At 40.6% G+C, this 20708-nt stretch overlaps 1 protein-coding gene across 2 annotated transcripts in view; it reads left to right on the forward strand.

Annotated features, from left to right (window-relative positions):
* CPQ (carboxypeptidase Q) overlaps positions 1 to 20708 on the forward strand; it is a 146129-nt gene that overhangs the window by 13782 nt on the left and 111639 nt on the right. For both annotated transcript variants that reach the window (XR_004306273.1, XM_015856153.2), the window contains exons 2-3: positions 756 to 1212; positions 10952 to 11159. Coding sequence is in view for 1 of the 2 variants with exons in the window: in XM_015856153.2 (XP_015711639.1) it covers positions 786 to 1212; positions 10952 to 11159 (635 nt within the window). In the remaining variant the exon portion in view is untranslated. The remainder of the gene's footprint in view (positions 1 to 755; positions 1213 to 10951; positions 11160 to 20708) is intronic.

Consider the following 20708-nt stretch of genomic DNA (forward strand, 5'->3'; position numbering starts at 1 on the left):
ACTTTTTCCTTTTCGCCTAGGGCCCCCTCGGGACCTACGCCCTGTTCACAGGCGGGACGCAGGTGGATTTTTAGTTCAAACCGTGACAAGAATAAAGGTTAATGTTAGGCTCTAGCACTTCTTGCACTGCTCCTCTCTGCAGTGTGGTTGTGGGAAGTCACTCCTTAACTGATAAACCTGTTAATAAAATGTTTGGTTTCTCTGGTAATCATGCGTTTGTGCAGTGAAGAAGTTAATACTTTCCTTATGGGCTCATTGGACCTAAATTTCTCTGATGTATTTCTAGCATGAGAGAAAGTGCTTTCCTGGTTATGAAGATAGAGATTAAGAAGCAATTTTATTCATGAATGGTTTAAGAAATATTTTTGTCCAGATGTTTTGTGTGGAGACATTGAATTCAGCACTTCTGGCAAATCCTGCTTCTAGCAGAAAGGAGCTACAGAGCTCTTATTGGATGAGAGCAGCTCAGGGTTTTTATTCAGTGAAGGATACAATGGTTTAAAGAGATGCTGCATTCCACAGGCATTTCTGAAGACCACAACAAAGGTTGTGTCCAGTTGTCTAAGTATCTTTTTCATTTGTTTTCAATAATTGTGTCCACAAGTTGATTTTGCTTTCCTGACAGTTCTGATCAAAGCTTTTTCATGATGAACTGATCGCTTTTCATTTTGGTTTGTCTGCCAATCCAAATAACAAGGGACACTATTGCTGATAACTGTATAATCTTTAAATATTCTTTTTCTCTCTTCCAACAGGACATCTGCGGAGAAGAAAAGAGAGAAAGAATGAAGTACCTGTTGTTAATATTTTTCATGAACTTATTGCCACAATGTGCTGGCAAGTCTTTGAGCAGAGATGGCAGTTACCCAAAAACATTTGAAGGCATCAGAAATGAGATAGCTGGCTATAATGATATTGCTAAAGCTATTATTGATCTTGCTGTTTATGGAAAAGCTCAGAACAGATCTTATGAAAGATTAGCTGTTTTTGCTGATACCATAGGACCTAGACTAAGTGGTTCAAAAAATCTAGATGCAGCCATCAAGTATATGTACAGTGCCCTGCAGAAAGATGGGCTGGAGAATGTGCACCTAGAACCTGTGAAAGTACCTCACTGGGAAAGAGGAGAAGAGTTTGCCATGATGCTGGAACCAAGGAATCACAGTATTGGTATTCTGGGACTTGGGAGCAGTGTTGCAACTCCTCCAGAAGGTAATTCTTTTAACACCAAACTGTATCATACCTCTAAAAGTACTTTCTCTCAATGGACAAACTAAAGTTTGATTCCCGCTTGCATGGTTCTGCAAGACAAAATGCTAATTCACCAAGTACTTCTACGCCTGACATGGTTGTGGTGCAGTTTGATTAGGTTCAGTTTGGTTGAATGGAGCTGTAAAATTCCACTTGAATCCTGACCCTCATTTAAATCCATACCCTTTTCTTTAACATGAAAACTTGTTTGCAAACATCCTGCTCCTCTGCTGAGGTTCCTCATTGCTTCTTCCGTTCTGCATAAATAACAATAGACTTACTCCTAGGTGGCTTCAAATGCTATCATGTTCCTTTATAAGGAAAGAAATTTAGGACATAAAATGTGACATTATACTCATAATTTTCTTACAAATTGTACATTTGATACACTGATGATTGAAGATTATTTTCAGAGCTGGTTTCTACTGGTAGAAATACAGCATCGTCTTTCTTCCTCACCTTTTTTCTTACCTTCGAGATCAGCCATGTTTCTGAAGAGATGTAGATATTGGTGTGAGAAAGCTGGATGATAATCAGTTCTCTTCCAAAGAGCAGACAGGGGGGTTGTGGAGTCTCCTTCTCTGGAGATATTCAAGACCCACCTGGACACCTACCTGTGCAACCTGGTGTAGGGAACCTGCTTTGGCAGGGGGGTTGGACTCCATTATCTCTGGAGGTCCCTTCCAACCCCTTTGATTCTGTGATTCTGTGACAACTTCTTACGTGTGGTGGAATTCTCTTGAGGAAATGACTTGTTTTTCACTTAAAACCTACCCTATTGTTCGTGGTTCTTGAGATTTTTTCTGCCCTCCTCTTGCTGTGTGTGAGCTGTGGTAGGTTGCCATGCCCGAAAGCTCACCAGCCCCCCCTGTAACCCCTGAGGGCCGAGTGCCCTCAAACTGACAGTAGGCCCTAAAGCGCATCTCATCTTGAACATGCCATGAAAATCATATATTTAAGCTTTTTAACACCGCTGCTTCATTGCTTCTGAGGAATTTATTCCCAGATCCTTCTGCTTCAACCAGTGATTGTCACTCTGCTCTCTTCTTGAGAAATAGGGATAGAAGGCTGCCATACAGTGCATTTAAAATATTTGAACCATTTCCCTCAGTCAGGGAATATCTGATTTCTCTTGTTTTAGCCAAGAAGCTGTGGGAACGTGAGTCATCTTGTAATCAAAATAATGCAACTTGATACAAGATGTTTAATGCTGATTCTGCTGGCATAGCTTTGCTGTTTCTGCGCAGAGTGAGGTTGTGCAGATCAGCCATGCTTGGTTGTGCCAGGAGGACACTGAGTATTAGCTGTAAGATGGCTGCTCTTTGGTCTGGCCATTAGTGCCTGTACTCTGGGAACTGTACAGGTGATCCCAAAGGTGTTAGGTGTTAGCTTAAGGGTTGTTGTGTGTTTAAATCACCGTATTCCCATGGGGATATGTTTCAGATATCTCAGTGCTCAAAATGATATCTGTGAAGCCTTGACAGAGCCCTTCCTTGGCACTGCTGATCCCTGCTGACACCAGAGGACAGCACTGCTGAACTTTGTCCTTCAGAGTCAGTGTGAAGGCAGGAGGGGATGACTCCCTGCCCTGTGGTAGGCTCAAGGGACTGTTTCTTGCTTTTACATCCTCTCAGCCATATTCTGTATTCCCCCTATTTTTTTATGTGCCACCAGTCATGAGAGCTGATGAGCTAAGAAAGTAGGAAGCACTGGTAGAAGTTTTACAAGCTGCTTCTCTTCATGTGTATTGAGTGTTTCATACTGGACTCCATCATTCCTGAGTGCCCCTCCGGCTGTTTTTGGAGCTCTGCTCCCAGAGCTAGCTGTCTGAAGGGCTCTTTATTGAAACGGCAGTACCGTAACAGTGGTTAGAAGCCTGGCTTCCCATGTTGGAAAGAGAGGATTCATTTTCCCTTCTGTCTCTGGAAATTCAAACTTATCTTTCCTAAGAGCAACCAAATAGCCAGAGCACATGCTACGTTTGCTCACTTTCCATTTCAGTGTATGCTGCAAATGTGTGGAAAAAACCCCACAACACTTGGAGAAAGAATCAGGAAGCCCTCAGCAGCAGTAGTATTTTAGCCTTGGACATTGAGCCAGTGTTGGCTCCTGGATAAAAGGGATATTTACTTCCTGCTGGTGTTCTATCTAACCTACACCTTTGGGACTGAAAAACATATGGGACATGGACAGAACTTTGCCCATTTATTGGATTTGCTTGGTTTTACCCACTTTGGCCCAAGTATGAGTTTGACACAGAGCTGCTTGTCTAACTAGAGGCTAAGACAGTTGTGATGTGCAAGATGCTTCTTGGGACCTTGCGATCTCATGGATAAAATCCATGTTTCTCTGTCTTTTTCAGGACTATGGGCAAGATGTCAAATTCCCAGATTCAGTCTGATTTACTCAACAAAAAGGGCAGGGCAGGAAAGATTATAATTTTTATTTAAGTGGAAAAAAAAGCTCTATTCCCTTTTAATGTATCCCAGGATTTGAAGATGTTGGGTCAAAGAGAAAGTTTTTTCTTCCTTTGACCTTGTTACAGTGAGGGAGGTACTTTCATGCTTGTCATAGTGTTAGGGAGAAAAGAAACATGAAATGCAGAGTGACCTGGATTTGTAGAAGTCAGGAAGGACTGAAAGTGGTTACCACCTCAAGGAAATGTATTCCTAGGTTACAGACAGGATTAAATGTTAGAAAGTGCTCAGTTTAGGAGGCTGAGAAACTAGAGGTTTACCATATTTAGTCAATGTCCTTGTCTCATTTCCAGTGTTTCAGCACTGGCAAAACATAGAGATATATATATAGAGGTTGTGTTGATTTCTGGTAGTGCTGATTATATCCCCAGAATTCTGAGCAAAACAAATATAATTGTTGCTTTGAGTATCCTGTAATTGAGGAAAAATAGTAGTTTAGCAGATGTTTGACCATAAAGTATCAAAGAAATCATATTTTTTTTTCATGTGTTTTAAAATGCACTTTATTTTTCCTGATGCTTGTCTGACCCTGATATTTTAAAGAACTACTGACAAGGAGAATAATGTGTCCTGCTCTAAGTACCTCTCCTAGAAAGGAGCATCCTCAGGTTTCTCTGTACTGATTGTAGCAGTGAAACTGAAATTAGGTGAATGTAAAAATGATACCTTGGCAGACTTTTTCCTAGTTTGTTTGTTAAGAGTTATGGGATTTTTTTGTTTAACTATCAACAACATTTGGTCCAGTCTTGCTCTTACAGAAGGTAGTGGGAGTTTTGCCATTTACATAATAAGAATTTAATTCCAGGCTGTTGTTTATAAAATAGGGATGATAATGTGTCATGAAGCTGTTAAGAGCATATAGTTGCCATAGGCTCAGTCTTTTTAAGCCAAGGATGCTGCTGAAAGCAGTGATCTGGCCTCAGTCTTGTCTGAGGTAGCTTCCCCCAGTGCTCTGAATCCTCTTGTTTCAGTTCTCAGTGGTGAAATGTATTAGGAAATTGAACAAAGCTCTACTTCCATCTTCAGTGGATCCCCATTTTTCAGTGCGTGGGGTGCAATTGATTCATGTTTTGAGACCAAGAGACTAAGTCTTGGATGCCTGGATTGCTTTTTTTTATTTATTACTTAGAGCAACACTGTGATAATAACACTGCTGTTATTCTTGGAATGTAGAAACTCCATTAAGGACTTCTGGTGCTGTGCTGTTCAGCAGCCTGGCATCTGGAACTGAAGTTGGGCTGGTGGCATTTTGAAGATTTAGAGAGTGGGAGTAGCTCTGTGGTTTGGGGTAAGCATACTGTCTGGGAAGGACGTGAGTTCCAGTCTGTGCTTTAATGGATATGCATGTGAACTGTACAGACTAGTAGCAGCAGAAAAATCAATCTTCAGATCATGACTCTGTATGGTGTCATTGTACTTAAGGTGCTTTCTGGGCAGCTGGAAAGCCCAGGCTGAGTCTCTTACCTCATACTAGTGATGTATTCTGAATGCATGGGAAATGTGTGTACAGAAGGGTGCTACCACTTCACTCCCAGGGAATGGCCTGCAGTGACTGGCATCTGTCTGTCTCATAAGGGAAGGGTTGCTCTCAGTGCTCCTTCCTTACTTGGAGTAGGGCATGTTCAGCAGCTGGTTTTTCTGGGTCCTGCATGACTCCATGCAGGCTGTTTAGCAAGCCCATGTCCTTTTCAGGGCTGTCCTGGGAACACCAGCTGCTGTAGTGCTGCTCTAACAGTACCTCGTGCTGTCCCACTTCACTGTCTTCAAGGGCATCGTGCTGGGTGTCAAGTATGGCCCTCTTGTAACAGGATTTACTGCTGCACAGTAAGCTTCATGTTATTGAAACCAAACTGCTGAGGTAAGATCGAGTACTTGCTGGAAATTGTAAGTCACATTTGTTGAAAACCTAAGTGCTATATGCTGTTTATTTTTTTCTCTGTCTTCGTAGAGAACTGAGTAATGTATTTAGTCTCTGTGCTGTGCAACAGAACTGAAGAGCCTCATCCTTTTGGATAACTCTCCCATGTAATTTTAGTTTTGTGAAGTAATTCTGTTTTCTGTTCCACAGAGTAGGTGAGATCACATTTTCCAAAAGCATATTCATATTTTGCAAAATAATATTACTTGATAATACCCCTCCTCTTCATTTCACAGTTTGCCTTAAATTATTTGGTCTTTTCTTCATATTACAATTGTTTTCAACATGTTGATATGTGTTGATGGAGCAAGAACGTTGCTTGGGTGTAAAGAGTATTTTAAGTTTTCAGTCAGAGCTAATGGCTTTTGAGGGAGGAAAAAAATGTGATGATGTGAATCTTTCATTTGCTTTAGTCAGACACCAAACCTTAGTTTGATGAGTAGACCCAGAATTTGGGTTTGTTTTTCTGAATATTTTGTTGAATTTTATGGAACCTTTGGGGCAAGCTGAACTGCTTCCTGGAGAAAGCTCAAAAGCAACATGCTTATAAAAATATGTAAAAATGTGATGGATGCTAGCTCTTATTCATAGCTTACAATTATAGAATTGCATATACGAGTTAATTCTTCATTGAAAGCTGTTCCATCGGAAAGCATTTGGCACAGGCCCCCTTGCTGAGTGACAACTTTGTGTAATCCTTTGCTTCACACAGGAATGCAAGAAAGTCTTCTCCTAGGCATTTAATATGACGAGGTTAAGTACGCTGTACATGGAGTGCCACTGAGAAATAGTTTTACTTTTGTTTACTTTAGAAATTGCACCAAAGCAGAGGTTTTTGCTTTGCTTCTTCTGTGTTCTGGCAAATGCACACAAAGGAGAGAGTCGGTTCTTTCTTCTAGTAAAGCACAAAACAAACCAGTCTGGAGCAGGGTCCTTTTGTGGTTGGTTTGGCATAAACAGGAAGAAAAAAGACCTCAGACCTTAAGATAAAGGTCAAACATTGAAGAAGTAAGACATAGTTGAGGGGGAAAATGTTTTCTGGGCTGATTTTAGAGGTTGCTAAGCCTTGATAGTATATCTTGGCGAGTCCCTTACCCAATTTTATTTTTCAACACTAAATTTGCCGTTTCACTCTTCTACTGAAAAAACTTCTTCTGTTTCAACAATTTCCCCCCCAACTCCAGAAGTATAACTCAATCAGCCAGTCACAAAAACTTGAGACTTCTAATAGGTAAAATCAACCTGGATTTCAACATACCTTGATGGAGCAGATTTCTGGTTCCTTCATCAGCTTTGTGAGTGGGATGAGGTGCAAATGGAGAAATCTGAGGAAGAGTGGCGGTGGAAAAGAAACAAAGGCATCAGCAGCATCACTGTCTTCAGGGGGGATTCACATGTTGTGATGTGCTGCTGCTCCTATTCTTTCTTTGTCTACTTCCTACCATGAAGAAGCATCCTGTTATCCTGGTTGAGGTGTCCTAATGATTCTGTTGTCAGTGGAGGCAGTGGTTCCTCCTGCTGCCGTGGCTTCAGAGTTTGGGACATGTTTTAGATGCATTCTTGTCCAGGTTAAACGTCTCGACCTTTATCAGAGCAACTGGCAGTATTTTGTGTTTTTGTGTTGGGATTTTAGGCAGTATTTGTTTACCTATTCTCAGTGCATAACACGCAGGAATGTTTAGTGGAGATTTGATTGGTGTCTTATCCAAATTTGTTGTGTCTAGACCTGGGAATAATGTATTTTAATTGTTTTAAGCAAAAATTGCCCTGTCCATCAGGGTATTTACTTGGCAATGGAAGTACCAGCAATATTGATCAGCAGCACCACGGTTCCACTGCGTGATATGTAAGAGAATTTGGAATTCTTATTCACATACAATGTGAATTAATGAAGTATAGAAGTATGTATGGATCAGTGGCTCATTTGCTGTTATTAAAAAATATGTTGATTGATAACTGCAATTATGTTTGTAACTAGATTCCCGGAGGACTGTTTCTTTTCATGTAGATGACAAAAATGAGACCAGGAGAAGAAAAAAGACAGTAATGTAGGCCTTAATTGAGTAATCAGCAGTTCACTATCCAGGAAGATTAAACAGTATGCAAATAATACTTCTTTCTGACTTCTCTAAATTCTTCTATTTTAATACAGCATCCCATAGTGACTAACTGGGTCAAATTTGTATGCAGTTAAGAACTGTAGGATGGTAATAAATAAAAACAGAGACTGGATTCTCAAATCTGAGAAATTCATGATGCTTGATACATTAAAATCTTGCCATGTCTTGCCCTGCCGTGGCCAAGAATGTCAGCAATGTTCTGTGTGAGGTTTCCATTGAGTTGTTCCAATAGGAATTCATCAGTTCTTAAAACACAATTATAGGATGGATTTTATCGTTTTTCTTGCTCTTCTTTGAAACCTGTTACTAATATAGACAGGTGCATAACTCCAGGTACTAAAATTTCTTAACTTCTCGGTGCATTTAATCTTGAAGATAATAAGTTGCTTCTTGGGGGAATTCCCTTTGAACTAATCTAGTTCTAGCATCATTGCTGGCAGGTAAGCAGGTGCTGGGACAATGGCTGTCCTGATAGAATTATTCATGCCAAGAAGTCAGGCTTGTGACGTATGGCAGCAGCACAGATAGCTGACTTATGGGTGCTTTTTTAGAATACGTATCATTGGACTTTCTGCAGCTAATCAAGAGTAACTGTAATCCATCTCACCTACCTTCTGCCTGGGAAGAATTTCAGACCTTGCTAATACATGCAGCGCCATTTATTTCAATTGGCAGTAGGACCAACATTGTGGCTTAGCCAAGTGTTCAGATACAAACATACACTTCTGTGTACAGAAAACTGTAGTACTTCAGTTCATTGCTAGTTCCTGTCATTAACATTTTTCCTGTACCTCAGTTCTCAGAAATGGCATGGCGCAGTTTACTGGTTAATGTGAGAAATGAAAGGAAAATGGTAGCACTATGCAGATGCTTCTGCTCACTGGCCAACCCAACAAGTATGATCTTTCACACAGCAAGAACTAAGTAGGCTTCAGCTTCATGCCGTCAGCCAAATCTGTCATGTTCAGAGTTCTTTCTTCTAGGCTTCATGTGGTTTACTTACCTAATTCCCAAATGTCTTTCATCTCTTGGACCGTGCAGGTTATAATCCGTATTTTGCCTAAGTAAGCAGGCCATTCAGCTCCCTCCTTAAATAGGTTTTCTGAACGCTCTGTTCAATAACACACTCACAAGCTCTGGATCAGGTGATGACAGTAGTAAGGAAGGGATAGAAGAGCATTAGGGATGGGGAGCCGAGCTGGAGCGGTAGGAGATGCAAGAAGAGTTTGATTGGTTTGGTTAAAGGCTTGGTGAGGTGAGACACTTCTCTTTTCTATAAGGAGCAATCCATTCTCCTTTAAGAAAAACTGTTGGGCCTTTTTTTTCCATTTCTGCCTTCACACTGGAAGTCTTGGGGGGCTTTATGTGTGTGCTCACATATGTATTTAAACTAAACATTGTTCTTATGGCTTTAATAGATGAGAGTGAAATGGAATCAAATGGGGCTAAAATGCGAATGAGACATTGGATTAGTCAGAAGTTACACCAGTGAACTCTGTTTTGTCATGGAAGGTGCTGTAATAGATGCTTTACATATAACTTGCTGCCATTTAAGTTAAACTTGCAGAGAGAACCTTTGTTTTATTTTGTCAAAGGATGGCTTTATTTAGCTGCTTTGGGAACACTGAGAAACAGAGACCCTGGGCTGGAGGCTGCAGATCTAATCCTTGACTTTAACTCCCAAAAAGCACCCTACATGAACTCCTGGCCTGCTGTCAGGGCAGGGTGGTAAATGTGCTGGTTCCTGACACTTCTTAGATATTATAGATAGTTGCTGGCTGCCTGTGGCATTCTCTAAAAACCACCCAGAGTGGATATTTGTTCATTAATGCAGCAAAGCAGTGCCAACACCACTTACACTCCTTGCTTCCCTTGCTGAACAGGCTGCAATGCAATGTCTGTCCTCCCAGTGCAATGCTGTGTGACCCAAGTGGAGCGTTGGGATGAGCAACTCAGCTGCAGTGGGAGCTAGTATAAGACACAGATTGCAGCATCAGCCTACTGAGACCTTGAATTTTCTTGTGAGAAATGAGATTTTGCAGATAGCTGGCTCTATTTCCAGTGGCATGGTTCCATCTGCAGAATGATTCTGTCAGAGGGATGCTCCTTAGTAGGCGTTGGGACCTCCAGTTCAGTAGACACAGCTGGAGTCTGTTAGCACTCTCGCCTACCTGCCAACAACAATGAAGTAGAATTTGAAGGTGATTCTGTGCTTTGGCTCTCAGTGCCTCTTCTTGTAAAGCTAAGGATCCGAATAGTTACTTGGTTAAAATTTTTACACATCTCACACTAGGTTAGTCCTGTAGCTAAAATCCACCGGCCTTTCCTGCAGCAGTTGGTGTCTCGTGCTCTCCTAGCGGTGCGCTCTTAAGAAACCAGATTTTTTGTGTGTAACAGTTTCTGTAGTTTGAAGTATGCCATAATTTCTTCTTAAAGAAGCCATGAGCCTGGATATAGATGCTAGGAAAGGTGACCTTCCTGTATTTTTGTCACTCCTTTTCATGTATTACAGTTTGAGGAGGAACATTTGCTTTTTCAAATCTGATAGTTTGACTTCTTCAGCAAATCCCTACTCCTTACCAGACCATTGTTTTTAATTAAAGTTTTCACTGATGGCTTTTAGGTTAAATGTGCAATGTTAACATTTCAGGCATCCATTCTATGTTTGGAAGAAAAGTCTTGTTTGTTTTTGTTTTTTAATTTATAGACATGCTGCAACATTTTCTTTTTTAAAGCCGTGAAGCTTTAATTTCATTTATGGATTTGATAATTATCTGTTTTAGTCTATAAATATATGCCTTCATGTGTCTGATGTTAAGCCGAGTTGGTTAGCAACGTATCAAAGCAATTCCATCTTTCTTATTATAATCCCATAGGCAGCTTTTGCAAATGTTTTTAACGTGTTAATGACTGTGGTGAGGCACTAAAGCACATTTAGAGAACAGAATTCCTTCCATGTCTCCCTCATGTCCTTCAAATGTGGCACTGCATGTAGCTGGTTTAGGGCACTATTGCAGCTGTTTAGTACAAGGCCCTAGTGAAGCTTTTTACATAGTCTTCCTTTGCCAGTACGGAATTGAGCCTGCTTTCCTGTGTTCTGTACAGCCCCTGTTTTTCTTTCTGTTAAAACTGGCTTTTGGAGAGTTACAAGAAAGCTGTAAAAGCACTGTAATGCTTTCTTTCAGGAATTACAGCGGAAGTCATCGTGGTAGCCTCATTCGATGAGCTGCACAGAAGAGCTCAAGAGGCCAAGGGGAAGATCGTTGTCTACAACCAACCTTTCATCAGTTATGGTGAAACTGTGCGGTACAGATCACTGGGAGCAGTGGAAGCTGCTAAGGTTGGAGCTGTGGCATCCCTCATTAGATCCGTTGCTTCATTTTCTATTCATAGGTAAGCAATTCGTTTTTCTTTTCTCCCTATATCTCACATTTCAGCCTTTACTTCACATGGCATTTTTGGGTAGGCATTTTTTGTTGCTACACATTGGTAAGATAATTCTTTTTTTTTTTTAATCTGAAGATTCTTTTCTGACTCTGAGAGCTTATACTTAAAATTCTCATCTGTGTTGAAAACACAAGTTGAGGCACAGAGATGAGATGAAGAGGAGTCTGGCCATCAGGTACACACTGTTATTAGCATAACATTTTTATAACATGACAAAGTTGTTGGTGAGCTTAATGCCTGCAGTGGGCTTTGTCCAGCAAACTGCTGGCTGAGATGAGAGATCGTGCAGGCTCAGAGCTGGACTGAGGACTGTGGATAAGCCAGAAACATCTCCCACCTCTGCTTTGGATCTTGAGCTGCAAGCTGAGCTGCCTGGAGATGTGGTGGATGCCCCATCCCTGGAGACATTCAAGCTCAGCCTGGACAGGGCTCTGAGCTACCTGTTCTATCTGTAGGTGTCCTTGTTCATTGCAGGGTCCCTTCCAACTCAAACAAATCTATGACTGAACTTTATAAAAGTAAGTGGTGCTGCATTTTGTAATACTATTTTGTTTGGTCTGTGTTTGTTCAGAGTAGTGCATATTATTTGTTAGCTGCCCATTAGGTCTTTACCCGAAAAGTCATTGTTGGCTGTAGCTGCCCTGACCCTGAGTGTGTCCCATACTGGAGATATGTCCTGGTAGGGTAATGGCATGATTTCTTTTCGATCTATGCTCCTTGGTTTTATTGCTATAGAAGTGAAGGCTGGGAAGCAGGAAGAAGTGGTGTAGCATTGGGTCTGTCTTGTGGCTGACAATGGGATGTGGCTGGGGCTGGCACTTGGAAGCACTCTTGAGTCCACCACTGGGATCAGAATGTAAGTGGTCACATGTGAGCGGTATCTGAATTGTGCAAGCCTCATCATTGATGCTTCAAGAAGTCTGAGAAATGAAGTGATGTCAACTAACTGAATTGGATCACGAACTAAGCTGCTGATGTTGGTGCTTGATAACATTTTTATGTGCTTTGTATTCCCCTAAAGAAGTTGACATTACCTGCTTAAATTACTTTCTTGAAAATAAAGTATTTTGAATTCAGATACTGTCCAAATGATATTAGTTCTCCACAAATGCAGCACTTTACAATATGTTTTTTAGTACTAACAATGTTTTAATAAATTTAATGCTGTTGAACAGGAAGTGAAATGTGTCTCAAACGACAGTTCTGTAGGAAAAAAACAAAAAAAAAAAGGTATCTTGAAAATAGCCTTATTTGTTATCATCAGAGAACACTGTAATCTATGACCTGTTTATTGTCTGAACACCAGAAGATGATCTGAGCTCTGATCTTTCCAGTTCTTATTTCTGGCACCCTGCGGACGTATTCATTTGAAAGCTACTCTTTGCATCTTCTGTTTGCCAGCCTGTTTCTGGAAATGTATTTTAACATGCAAAGGAAATTATAGAGATGTGGAACAGAGGCTCAAGGTAGTGAAGCCTGTTTGTGGGATCTGAATACTGCATTATAGCTATTTCAGAATTGAATGAATAGACGAGAGAGACAGCTGCCAAATGTGTGTTTAGAAGCATTGAATCCTTAATCTATGCTGTGAGCTGAGGTGTCAAAAGCAATTTCAAATTTAGATGCTGCCAAGAAGCACTTTTTTCATGAAATGTACTTTCTGTCCTCTTTATGTTTACCTTCACTTAGGGGTTTCTCTTAGGGAAAGAGGAGGAATTGGTTAATCTACTTTTCCCTGTAATAAGAGAAGTATTCAGGCTCAGTCTGTCACTCCTGCCACTCGTTGATGCACAGATCTGTGTTGTGTTTCTGTCAGAAAACAGGCATTGCTGCAGGGGAGATGGATTCTCCTGTATCTGTGCCTCCTCCTGTGTTTTCTTCTGTTCCCTATTTGTGTCCCCTTGTCAGTCTACAGCTACGCTGTGCTGTGGATTGGGCTGGGATGCAGTGCCTCTCCTCAGCCAGTGTCTGGGGCTCCACTTGCCTAACCTGCTCTTTGGAGTGATTGATGGCAAATGCTGCATTGCTGGAGGGAACAGCAAGTTAGAAGGGTGAGAGATGAAAGGTAAAGTGCTGATGAAAGGCTTCTTACTAGTGTGAAAGAAAGTCCTGCATTCTTCCAGTTTGTATGCCACTACTTTGTTGACCAGAACCTTCGCTTTGGAGGGCCCCCAGTACACATATGCACCTATATATGAATAACTGATAATGGTATTATGGCAGCTTTCCAAAGCAAACATATTAGAAGAAAGTATCCCCCTAATACTCACAATCCCACCTTCCTCAGGTCGTGGAAGGGCAGAACTTCACAGATTTCCCTCAGTTATATCAGTGTGCTTTTAATTATGTGGTGGTTTTTTGTTTGTTTGTTTGCTTGCTTGTATTTAAGGTTGCAACCTATATTGAACAGGGCCTACTGCTACTCTATTTGCAGCTGTTTAAGCTGGCTCAAACAATGAAAACCTCTTCATGGTGTGATTTCAAGATGATCTTCCAATGTGAACAATATTGGTAGGTTAAAAAGAAGTACAGTCTAGTAAATCAGCTTAGGCTTATTAAAGCAGGTTATTAAAGTTTACTGACAGGATGGAATTGGTAAGATCCCAGAGTGAATGAAATCAGTGTTCTCTTACTGGCAGCTTGCTGACTGTTCCTTGGTCCAGAGCTGGCAAGCAGCTACCATGCTGTCAAGGGCAAAAACTATGGATCCTGATGGGAACCTCTGAGCAGAGATAACGTGGGCAGCATAGTTGTCTTTAAGGTATGATACTATAGCTATAGAAAGCATAAAACTGCTTAGGGTGTCAGGCACCCCAAGTCTGAATGAGGGCAAGGAAGAATGAACTTAAACATTGCTTTGTTTCTCTTAGAGCTGATGCCAACTCGTGAGTGATAGTGAAGAGCTTTGTTGTTAGAAAAGAGCAGTGGTTACATGGCTTTTGTTCCCATGTAGTCCAGCTGTTCTGTCATGTTAGGTGAGGTCTTGAAATTGTCACTGTTTTGTGTCAGAGTCAAATGGTTCTCTTGGTACTTCATAGGTGACACCTTACCAGTGAGTTCTGATATACGAAAGAAAGTCACAGTAACAAGCAAGTAATTTGCCTTGTCCTCCTTGCAAATGTTATGTTTATGACAACCTTTTTCCCAGTAACAGATTCCAAGGTGTTGGCAATTTGGTGGTGAAAACACTAAAAATCTGTATTTTAGGAGTCAGGAGTAACAGAACTACTTTTAATGACCCTTCTGAAATAACACATATTATTGTAACTAATCAACAGTATCCATAGTATTTGGCTTCTTGAAGAAACCAGGATGTTGACTTTTATTTTTGGCTTTAGTAGCTTGACTGTACTGTGATTAATGGTCCTTGCACAACTTGAAATGTGTAATATGTATATTTGCTGTTGTGTGCAATGAACTGATGAGTGTTTCTCAGTTTGTGGTGGACATTATGGCAAAAATACTCAGATTACAAAACAGAGTTAGAAAATGTGGTTGTGATGAGGTAGCTATAAGTCTACTCCTTTACTTCCTGGCTGTAAGTTTTTAGGACTCCCTATAGGCAAGGCAAGAGATATCCGTTCACTGTTAAAGTGGTCCATTACATTTGTCCCATGTGAATGTGCTCTTATCAATCTGAGACTGTAACAACATCTTTCTGTTCCTTGAGAACCAGATTAGATAATATCATAACACTGTATCTTTCTCTTCTTTTCCTCATTTTTTCCTCCCCAGTTGGTTTATCTGCTTTTGCCACATATGGTAATTTATACTGTTTGTGTATATACATTGTTCCCTCAAAAATGTATCTGGCATTTTCCTTTCCTGTCTTTCTTTTCATTCTTCACCGCTTTGTAAACAATTCATTCCCTTCTTGATTGCTCTGGCAAAGTCAGTGTCATTTCTTGGCTCTCATGTGCTGGCACACTGACTTTTTACCACATCACCTCTTCCTAATGCTAATGCTTGGTCTGCTGCCCTTGGTTCCAGATGTGAAGCTTCCTCCTTTCATGGATACTCTGGGTGTAAGGAAAGTAAGAGCTTCATGGGGACTTCTGCTTTTTCTCTGTCAAGATTTCTGAAGTCCAGAATGGCACAGGAGTTTTATTAGGATTTCCTTATATTTGAGGGTGATTTGTCTGTTCATTGTTGTTTTTTTATTGTTCTCTTAGCAAGGAGATGCATTTGGCCTTTGAAACTGGTGTGTTTTCATTGAAATGCTGTACCCTCTGGTTATGATAGGTGCCCCAAAGGCTCCTTTCCTTCTTCTTCTGCCCCTCTTTTCACCATGTGTGCCAGTATACTTGATTTTGCTGCCATCTTAGTAGTCTTAATGGCTATGATTAAATGGAATTGAATTTCAGCAGGTAAGTTCTCCAGAGAAGCACTATGCTACAACCTGTATGGTAGCAGTTTCTGTTAACAAGGGAGTCAGCATGACCTGAGTCCATCCTACTCACGAGCCGTAGGAGAGTCCCTCAGCAACCCTCCAGCGCTGTGTGTGAATCTAGCTGAGCAGACCTGTATTCTCTTCCCTGTATCCGTGCCTGTGAGTCAAGCAGATAAGATATGTCACTGTGCCCTAGAGGGCTGCCTCTCTTCTGTGTTAAATGGAGTGGGCCACCAGCTATTAGTGCGTTTCTAAAAGATAAGCTGCATCATAAAATGATTTCTGGAGCTCTGCAGCTGCCTATTTCTTGCTTGCTATCTTTTTTTTTTTTTTTTTTTTTAGCTTGGGCATTTAATAAAGCAATTTCTATGAATAGGTAAACCCGTGGTCGCACTAAATAGGAGTTAGGTTTGCTATCACTTATTCTTCAGTAACATCATCTGTTGAAGCATGAGACTGGCCATCTATATGGCTCTTTAATTAAAAAAAAAAAAAAGTCTTTTCTTGGGCATTTGAGCTTAATTAATTTCGTTGGGTTTTTTTATTGCATCTGATACCCACTGAAAGGAAAGCAATGAAATTGTTTTATATATACAAAACTAAATAGGATTTTTGTATTATTAGCTCTTGTAAGTTTTTGTTTTACTTCCCTCTATTCCCCCAACACTCCTACACCCTTCTTTTGCTCTGGGATAGCATCCTGGTAACTGCAGGATCTGGGCTGCAGAAGCTACCGCCTGGTTTGCCTTCCTGGTTGCCTTCAGGAATGGGATTTATTGATGCCTGCAGGATGTGTGACTGGAGAGTAGCAGGCACGTAAATTCTCTGGCCTATTGCACAAGCTTCATGTACATGGGACATCAGGACCTTGGGTGCTCTTGAGATTTGTTTCCCTTTCTTAGTACTGTGTACGTTCAGGAAGCTGCAGTTATTCCAGCTTTTGCCTTGTTACGGTAAGGATACGGTAAGTGAGTTAATTTCCTGTGGTTCTGCTTGGTCCTCTCAATTTTTCTTTGATTCTGATTAAGCTGGCCTTGTGCTCTCAAGCCTGCAGGTGTGGATATATTTTAATTCATCTGTAAACCTGCTTTTTTTTTTGCTTTTTTTTTTTTTTTTTCCTGTCAATGAAATACTTTTGTATCTGGTTCACTTGGAATTAGGGCAAGTATTTTATTGGTTGTTTGAACTTCCTCCCCTTCTGGTTGTTAATGATATTTACACCTCCCAAAACATAAATCCTTATTTTAAAACATTTTTTTTTTCCCCCACCTGATTAGTTAATTATTAAAAAAACTTTTTCTTTTTTTAAAAAAGCAACTACAATTAAAGCTTTATTATTTTAGGTACAACAGTGGAGGCTGAGCATATGTTAGCAGTTGGGCCATGCTGTGTGCATGATGGAATGTATCTTCTGGCTTAGTTTCACTAGAATGGAATCCAAAACTTGCACTCCAGGTGGATCACTTCAAAAGCTCTGTCTCTATTCACACTTAAAGGCTGTAGAGAAATACCTTGTGAGACCTCCAGAACAGTCACGTAATTTGCATGATACTTCAAGTTGTTTGCAGAGTATCTGTGAGACGTGTCTTCTGTGATATAAGGGGACATGAACAGAGCCGATGCTTTCTGTATGCCACAGAAGATGAACTTAGGGATCATTAGAAAAGCTGGGGATGGACTTTCTGTAATGGCATGTAGCAACAGGACAGGAGAAAAGGCTTTAAACTGGAAGAGGGTAGATTTAGACTAGATACCAGGAAGAAATTCTTTACTGTGAGGTTAGTGAGACTCTGGAACAAGTTGCCCAGCAAGGTTGTGAATGTCCCCTCTCTGAAGGTCTTCAAGGCCAGGCTGGATGGGGCTTTGAGCAGCCTGCTCTAGAGGGAGGTGTCCCTGCCTATAGAAGGGGGTTGGAACTACATGATCTTAAAGGTCCCTTCCAACTCAAACCATTCAATGATTCCATGATCATCACTGCAAGTCAGCTGAGTATGACTCCTTGATGCTGATGAGTACATAATAATAACTTTTTTGCAGAATGGTGGAACTAGATTTCCTTTTTGTCAAGGAAAAACATGGAGAAAGATCTCTTTTAAAGGGAGAAATTCACTGACTTAACTTTCCAGAAATAATGTTTTCCAAAGGATGTCTGGGACACAAGACATTTCTTGGAGTGTAAAAGCAAACTATTTTTTTAATCCTTGAGTGAAAAAAATACACTGAATTTACCTTTTTTTCCATTTAATTTAATGCTCAGCTGGTATCTGGGATTTTTCTTGTCTGCTTTCACTGTCCTTACTGTGAAAATCTTTTTCCTTATATTCAGTTTAAATAATCCCTCTTTTAGTTTGAGACATTTCCCCCTTGTCCTGTTACAGCAGACCCTACTATGGGGGAAGTGGTTTCAAACTAAAAGAGTTATTTTCTTTCAGTAGGAGGGAGAATGCACTCTTGGTCAAGGTAGTTTTAGAATTGACCTCGGAGGGATCTGGAAAACCAGTCAGCCTGGTTGTCCTCTGCCTGATGTTCTGTGTGGTCTGTTTTGATGCTGCAGGACTTATATAAAAGGTCTTCTTGTGGGTAGACAGTACTTTTTGGCCATTTTGTGTAGGTTTGAGGAGTGCACAGACATGAAGGCAGCGGGAAGCTGAGTGGTAGCTATGGAGGTGAAACAGTAATTCTGTGTTGTGAAAGAAGAAGCAGGGAGGAGTGCTATGAACACTTATCACTTATAAATAGTACATCCACAAAATCTGTTCATAGGAAACCTTTCAGAGAGATTGTCCTGGGGCAATATCCTATGGTAACAGGATGCAGCAGTATTTTCTTCTGTTCTCCTCAGTGACCAGAAAACAAAGATAAAACTCTCATTTGCAGTGTAGTAAGAGGAAATAGGAACATACCATGTTTTGTAAGTCTCTGGTGAGCTTGTTCAAGATTCTAGTGATGTTTATAGCGCTGTGTTGTCTTACTCCCCTAAGAGGTATGAATTGGCAGAGTGCTGTGGGATTTATTTTCTTGCCCTGCACTTAGGGGCTTTCCCTACAAGATATTTCAATATGTTGTTGACTGACAATTCATTAATTTTTACTTTGCTTCTTGTGTTCCCTGAAGGCCAAAATGCCAGACTGCATCCTGCAGTGTAGACTTTCTGCTTGTTTTTGGGCAAACCTTAGCTGACAGCCAGATAACTTGCATGTCTTAAGGAGAAATGGAGCTCTTTTCTAATATTCTACAGTCAATAAGATACAAAAGAACAGTTTCATTCTGCCTTTGCCTTTATTGCTGGTTCACATACACAAAGATGTTGACCTTCTAAAACTGCCACGTCTTGAGTTTCTTGTACTGAACTGTAAGGAGTTACAGCTGCGCTTGCTGAGGGTTGAGCACTGGGAATTTTAGCACTTTTCTGTGATTTCCTGTTAATTTAACCCTAATCAGTTCTGGCACTCTTCAGTACTGTTGGGCTTTTCTGAGTCTGTGAATATCTGTGCCTATGAAAACACTGCTAATGAGTTCAGAACCACCTAGCATCATCATAATGTCTTACTCCATCAGTTGCAGGTCCTGTTTTAGTGCTCTTGTGTTATTCTATTTTCTTGATTAAACCGACAAGCGTCTTACCAGTATGTAGAGTCCATGAATACAGAGGAGAAAGGGAAAACCTGACAGGAAAACTGCATGTAAAGGTTTCTGAAAGAGATCTGAGTAATACAGTGCCAGCAAATTATTTTTACAAGAGGTGTGTCTATTCCTCAGCTGCTGATAAGATGTGAGAAACATGTAGAATGTCATTTCATTTTACCATAATTCCCCATGCTTTTTCCACGCAAGTGTAGCACTGAGGACTTTATCTGGAGAGGTTACCTCCAGAGCTCGTGAGCACATGACTCTGGACAACTGGAAGAGATTCAGCAGTACCAGAGTGTATCAAAATCATACGTGGTTTGTGTTTGGGGAATCAGAAGCTGGACTAAATGATCCTCAGGGGTCCCTTCCAACCTGAGATATTCTGTAATTCTAAGATTCTAATACTCACAATTAAAAAACATACAGACAAAAAAGGATATTGAGAATAGGGACTGTTCTCCTTGGTGTATACTGGGATTACTCTAGTAATTTCAAGATATAATGCAACAGTTTAGATCTGAAACAGTTTGCATTGTGATCTACAGTATAGATTTACCCACGTATCCAGTTTCATTTTTTTCATGTCTCAGTTTTCCAGTCTGTACTTTCCACTCAATACTGTTTCCATTTCCTATACTGCTCATTCTTTTTCAAGATCTTTTTGGTATTGTTCTTGACATGTGGATACTGCTTAAAAAATTACCTACAAGTTTCTGAACAGTTTTATTATGTGTGCGTTAATGTTTTATTTATGGAATGTGCTGGATGTGCTATAGGACATCTGAAGTATTTTTGTCAAGGTTTGTTGCTGATTTCCAAAAAGTGAGCACAAGTTTGTGTGGGGGATGACTGGTTTTATATGCTTTAAAACCTATTTGATGTGTACAACAAAATGTATTATTCCAATATGTGCACCAGGCATCTAAAGAATTTGGAAGCACTAATTCCTCATTTCGTATAGCCTTGTTTTCTTAAATATGGGCAAATATATTGTTTGCTCCAACATATTATGATTTCTTTTTACAAGAATGGTTGTATTATTTTCCAGCAGTAGGAGGCCTCTGCTAGTTCTTCTGCTCCCTACACCTGTGCTTGTGGCTCTTCAATGTAGTAGGATATTTCTATGTTATTTCATTAAATGCTGTCTTCACATAGGATGCTCTCACTTGGCTGTGTTAACTCTAGGATGATGTGTGCTCAGGTATTTAAGTAACATCATAGCATCATAGAATGACCTGGCATGAAAAGGACCTCGAAGATCAAATAGTTTCAACCCCCCTGCTATGTGCAGGGCTGACTGAACCAGACCCAACTGCCCAGAGCCACATCCAGCCTGGCCTTGAATGCCTGCAGGGATGGGGCATCCACAACCTCCATGGGCAACCTGTTCCAGTGCACCACCACCCTCTGTGTGAAAAACTTCCTCCTAATCTCTAACCTAAACCTCCCTTCTCAGTCTAAAACCATTCCACCTT

The sequence above is a fragment of the Coturnix japonica genome, chromosome 2 (assembly GCF_001577835.2).
Source record: "Coturnix japonica isolate 7356 chromosome 2, Coturnix japonica 2.1, whole genome shotgun sequence".
Lineage (NCBI taxonomy): Eukaryota > Metazoa > Chordata > Aves > Galliformes > Phasianidae > Coturnix > Coturnix japonica.